The 5968-nt window shown below is 40.5% G+C and overlaps 1 protein-coding gene across 1 annotated transcript in view; it reads right to left on the reverse strand.

Annotated features, from left to right (window-relative positions):
• srsf7b (serine and arginine rich splicing factor 7b) overlaps positions 1–4362 on the reverse strand; it is a 6927-nt gene extending 2565 nt beyond the window's left edge. Inside the window, exons 1-4 of the mRNA XM_016517872.1 lie at positions 4266–4362; positions 2781–2961; positions 1661–1837; positions 269–355 (exon numbers count right to left, since the gene is read on the reverse strand). Coding sequence (XP_016373358.1) covers positions 269–355; positions 1661–1837; positions 2781–2961; positions 4266–4293 — 473 coding nt within the window. The 5' untranslated portion in view covers positions 4294–4362. The remainder of the gene's footprint in view (positions 1–268; positions 356–1660; positions 1838–2780; positions 2962–4265) is intronic.
• Positions 4363–5968: the final 1606 nt, after the last annotated feature.

Raw genomic sequence — 5968 nt, forward strand, 5'->3', positions numbered from 1 at the left:
TCGCACACTTGCATCACGCACACACTTGCTCACTCTCTCGCACACATTTGCATCACGCACACACTCACTCACTCTCTCGCACACTTGCATCACACACACACTCACTCTCTCGCACACACTTGCATCACGCACACACGCACTCACTCTCTCGCACACACTTGCATCACACACACACTCACTCACTCTCTCGCACACACTTGCATCACACACACACTCACTCAAAACTCTCACACACACAAACTCTCACACTCACAGGTCTGACACACACCTTCTCCCTCTGCTGCGGCTGCGAGAGCGCCCGTATCTCCTCCCTCTGGACCTAGAGCGGGAGCGGGAGTGGGAACGGGAGCGAGACCTGTCAGAGACCAGAGGAGATGAGCGGACAGAGGGAACAGAGGAGAGAGACGCGTGTCAGTGTCACAGATTGACTGATTCATGTGACCCTCAGGCACTGACCTCAACTGAACTAAACAATCACATTACAGTTTAACATTACAGCTACAGTACAGAACAGGGCTGGGCCATATGACAGCGCTTTAAGCAATTCATTTCCATTAATCACTTTGTGAATCGATTCAAACGTCTGATGCAAACGAACGGTTCAATCACCACAATAGTTCAATAGTATCTCAATGACAGTAAAATAACACTCAAAAAACGTTGCAAAAGTTTCAGGAAAAATAGATTTACATTTATTACTTTGCATTGTTATATTGTTTAAAAATATTTATATTTATTTACATTTTTTCAATTAATTTACGCTATAATTATTATCTAAATAAATATTTTACTTTTTGCAATAAAAATTTTGAATGCAACTGGCAACGATGATTGGTCGAAATGATTTCTCTGATTAAAAAGTGATTATTTAGCAATATCTACACGAAATCCTCAAACATGATGGGAGTGTTATATCGCCCAGCCCTGGAACTCTCTAAAGCATCCAACAGATGTTAAAAAAGTTTACAGCATTAAACATTACGACTGCTTTGAGTTCAGGCAATGATATACAGAGAGACACATTAATTGGTACTTGAAATAAACCTTGCAACTTTGCAGGTCGACCCTCTTTGGAACCGAGGTCTAGCAGATTTAGACGATCTAGAAGTATCTATCATCAGCCGACCTCTGCATCTAGTCGTTCTCTTGGATTTCTAACGATGACCGCACTGACAGCCAAATCGCTTGATTGAGACTTGATAGAAGTGTGCAAGGCGCTTTTTCTGCCAAGGTCTCGATGCTCTCTTTATCAAAAGCGTAGGCACAAATCGCTAGCCGAATTTACTCGGATTGGCTCTCTCATCTGGTTTGGGTTGGGGGAGGGGCTACGAATAGTTAAGTAGCAGTGGGAGGAGCCTCAGCGAAGGGGTGTGGCTGCTCGTGCCCCGGTCATATGGGATTTGCTAGATGCCTCATGAAATCGTAAAGGATCGTGACTCTCTGAATCAAACGATGAAACCTGAAAGGTTTTGACCAGGTTACATGAAATCCCAAAGAACATTGGAGAAAACATCAGTGCAGAAAACAACAAAACATCCCCCCGTTAACCCGCAAATCCAACAGAAGTCAAGCAGACAGAGAGAGAGAGAGAACAACATCACAAGGAAACAGCAGATGAACAGCAGTGTTATTGATCAGAGACAGCGTCGGTCGGCTGTACCTGCTCCAGCGCCGCCGGCCGTAGCGGTGGCAGTCGTAAGCGTAGTGGCCCTTCTCGCCGCACTCGTAGCAGCGGTCGCTGGGGTCGAAGGGACGCCGGGTCGGTGGACGGTCAAAGCGGGAACGCCGCGGCATTCCGGTGGAGAGTTCGACGCGCACGCGAGAGCCGCAGATCACCCTGAACACAAAGACCAGGAAAAAAACACTCTAAAATCTGCTGTAAAATACACAAAAATAAATAAAAATGGATATTATTATTGCAATGCACTTATCATCACAACCCTGTCGCAACACATTTATCACAGCAATCTGACATCTTGTTTTTTTTTTACCTTTATATAATACAGATTGTGTCGAAGCAGCTTTAAAGTGTCAAACAGGAAAATAGTTTGTCAATAATGCAAGAGGACAATAACAGAGAGTCATTTTTCCAGCTAAAGTCAGTGCATTGATGATTCAGTGTCTGTGCAAGCGACAGTATTTTCAGAAATGAAGCGTCACCAAACATCTGTCACTCAAGGCTTGAAATAAAGAAATATGCATGGCTTATACAATTTTGAATATAGAAACATTAAATGATTTAAATAACTGAAATGATATTGAAACTAAAACTGCCAGCAGGTGGCGGCAAGTCACTGATTTTAGCACTGAATCATTCATTCAACTGATTCGTTCAAACGGCTGATTCATTCAGGAACGAAGCAAGTGACTGTCTTTATGAATGAGTCATTGAATCAGTGACTCACTAGATTCGTTTAAACACTCACGTTCATTTATAAACGAAACACCGCTGTGTTTGCTTGGAGATGTGCAGCGGCTCAGCTGGGACTTTGTTTGAAACTATTATCGTTCGTAAATTTAAAACAAGGTTTTCATCCAATATTTATATTTTATTTCAGCTTTATTTCAATTTAAGGCTGTTTTAATGAAATAAATGTGAGGGATGCATGTTTCAAACTATTGTGACCTACTTATGGTCTGCTGTTGATGAATTATGACATTGTTTACTCTATGGTGTTTCTACTGTAATATGGTCGTAAAATACATTTCAAAATAAGAGTCTCAGTGTATTTTTGTTTATAAAATCATCGAGCACCAGTCTCAGATCAGCAGTCACTCACTTGGCATCGAGGCCCCTGACGGCGTCCTCAGCGTCTCTGGGATCTTCAAACTCCACGAAGGCGAATCCCGGCGGGTTGCGAGCGATCCACACCGTCCTCAGTGGCCCGTAATAACCGAATGCCCGCTCCAGCTCACCCTTCCCTGCCCCGGTGCCCAGGTTACCCACGTACAACTTCGTTTCTGAGAGAGGAGAGAGGCGTAACATCTCATCTACAGTTTACCATGATGATCCACAAACAGGATTCTAACCCCTTTAATCCCACATTTTTCCCAGACATTTCAAAATTGTTACTTTATTGTAACATGTATCGTAAAATTAGTGCTACTAGTATTACAACATCAATATTGTAACTTATTTGTAACATTCTAAACTTTTAATTCAGTGCAACATTTTGTCATTGCAACATTTTAGTGCAGCCTTCACTAATAGCTGCAGTTGCATGTATATGTAAACCTAAACGCACTGTATTGTGACATGTTTACTCATTCTGTGACCACACTCAACAAAACTGAATAACTGTGAGTTCATATATTAATGCTAGACACCTTAAAGATAACATGTATCAAAAATCTTTGTCATATCTTTATGTTAACATACTTTACTAGCCTTTTGTTTTGGACAAGGCTAGTTTTTGACTGCACATATTTAATTGAGACCCTTTATTTTTTCCATATTTGCAGGAAATGCACCAAAACATCAGTCAGTAACATTATTAGAGCTTCATAAATATGGTGAGATTAAATGGGTTAATTATATATTACTGGTGTTTTTACAATATATTATATTTTCATATATATATATATATAATGTTTTTCAGTTTTTATTTCAAATTTAGTTTACATTTTTAAAATATTGTTATGTGCTTTTATCATTTTATTATTATTTCTACCTAGCTTTAATTTATTTTATTTAGTTATTTTAACTCTTTAACTTAAAAGTTATTTGCCAAGGCAGCTTTTTATTATTTTTTTAAATAAAAAGTTAACATTTATATTTTATTTCAGCATTATTTCAATTAAAAATTTATTTTTAATAGTTTTCGTTAACAAAAACAAGGTTGATACCGAGTCTACAACCTGCCATATTTTACACTTTAATGAAAATATAAACTTCCACTAAACTCTTTAAGCACCTACACGTTTAATTGACTAAAATTATCAAAAGCTCATTTCATTTATGAAATACAGAGCAAACTGTAATAAAAGACCTAAACATCCTAATTACTGAGCTATAACCCCAACAAACTAATCCATCAGCGTACAAATACACATAATCTGCTTCTAAACCATCTACGTTATGATTATTACTACTACTAGTAGTTTATAATTGTAAGGATTATTATTATTAGCCAGTGTTTACAGCGCGCCAGGGTTAGCAGTTAGCATCGCGTGCTAAACACATCAAAGCTCTACAATAAGCAGCCGCATTCACACACGAGATGAAACATGACATGTGTTTAATTTTCGTGATTTATCAGACTCACCGCCTCCGTGTCGCCCGTATCGCGACATAACGAAGAAAGAAGTGAAGAAATCCTGACAGAAACAAACAGCCGCCTGTCAAAGGATGACGCTGAAAACTACGTTTCCCATAATGCTCCTGTTCCGAGCTCTGACTGCGCGCTTATTCTAAATAATTTATTTTGCTTTATTATTAGGCTTTTTTTGTGTTATATATATCCCGTACACTCTCTATATGTTTAATAAACATATTTATATATTATAAAAGAAAATCTCTGTGACCCAGCCAACCAATCACACGAGCGTTTGCGGCAGTGACGCCACACGTGACCTCCGGACGCGGAGAAGTTCGCGGTAAAGATGAAGTCGCTGATTGATTCGCGGTGACCGAGTGATCGATTCTCCGCCGGGATGCCGCAGTGGAGCGCCAGGAGTCCTCGGCACTGGCACGAGTTCATCAATCATGAGGTTTGTGTCACGGCTGGAGATCAGCAGCGCTTTGAGGGACGTGTGTTCACGGTGGACCCCGTTTCCGCCAGGTAACGTTAACGTTAAACATCACCTCAGCTCATATTAGCAGTGAGGCAGCTGAAGCATCTGAACACGATTTTCTAAACGATAATATATTTGTAACTTAATTTAAAACATAGTCATAATTGGAAGTATTTAAGTGTTTTTTTTTTTTTTAAATATGTAAATAAATTTTTAAGGTGAGGGGCTTCTGGAAACACTTTCACTCAAATGAATCGGTGAATCACATGGGTTTTGAGTCACGAGGTGAATCATTTGCGTTGGGGATAATTATGAATCATGATTCAATCATTTGCGTTTCAAATCATTGAGATGAATCATAGGCGTTTTGAATCATTAGGTGAATCATTTGAATTTTTATTAATCATGATGCAAATCATTGGCGTTTCAAATCATTATGAGGTGAATCATTGGCGTTTTGAATCATTAGGTGAATCATTTGAATTTTGAATGATTATGAATCATGATGCAAATAATTTGCGTTTCAAATCATTATGAGGTGAATCATTGGTGTTTTGAATCATGAGATGAATCATTTGCGTTATGAATTATGAGAATTACTTGCGTTCAATGATGAGGTGAATCATTTGCGTTTTGAATCATTAGGTGAATCATTAGAATTTTGAATGATGATGAATCATGATTCAAATCATTTGCGTTTCAAATCATTGAGATGAATCATAGGCGTTTTGAATCATTAGGTGAATCATTTGAATTTTTATTAATCATGATTCAAATCATTTGCGTTTCAAATCATTATGAGGTGACTCATTGGCGTTTTGACTCATTAGTTGAATCATCTCTGGTTCTGTTCTTGTGTCGGCTGCAGTGTGGTGCTGCTGAGCGTCCAGGAGAACGAGCGTCCGTCGGTGAGGGTGATTCTGGGTCACGCGGTGACCGATGTTCAGATCCTCCGGCGAGCTCTTTAAGGGCACATGTTGCTTTCGTTTAGGGCTACGAGGGGTTTGCGTTCTCCAGCAGCGGCGGCCCGTCGCACGCAGTGGACTCTCTCTTGTAGGTCTTGGGAGGGAGTTTGGGGATTGGTGACTGTGAGGTGCTGTGGCGTGGCGGGACGGGCGGCCCGGAGGCTCCCAGCGGCGGCTCACAGTCCAGAGCGGGCGGCAGTGGCGAGGAGGGCGGGTGTTTGCGCGGGCCCAGCGGCGAGGGCGTCTGCGGCGGGAAGAAGGCCTGGCTG

The sequence above is a fragment of the Sinocyclocheilus rhinocerous genome, unplaced genomic scaffold (assembly GCF_001515625.1).
Source record: "Sinocyclocheilus rhinocerous isolate Xijiao unplaced genomic scaffold, SAMN03320098_v1.1 scaffold2193, whole genome shotgun sequence".
NCBI classification, from domain to species: Eukaryota; Metazoa; Chordata; class Actinopteri; order Cypriniformes; family Cyprinidae; genus Sinocyclocheilus; species Sinocyclocheilus rhinocerous.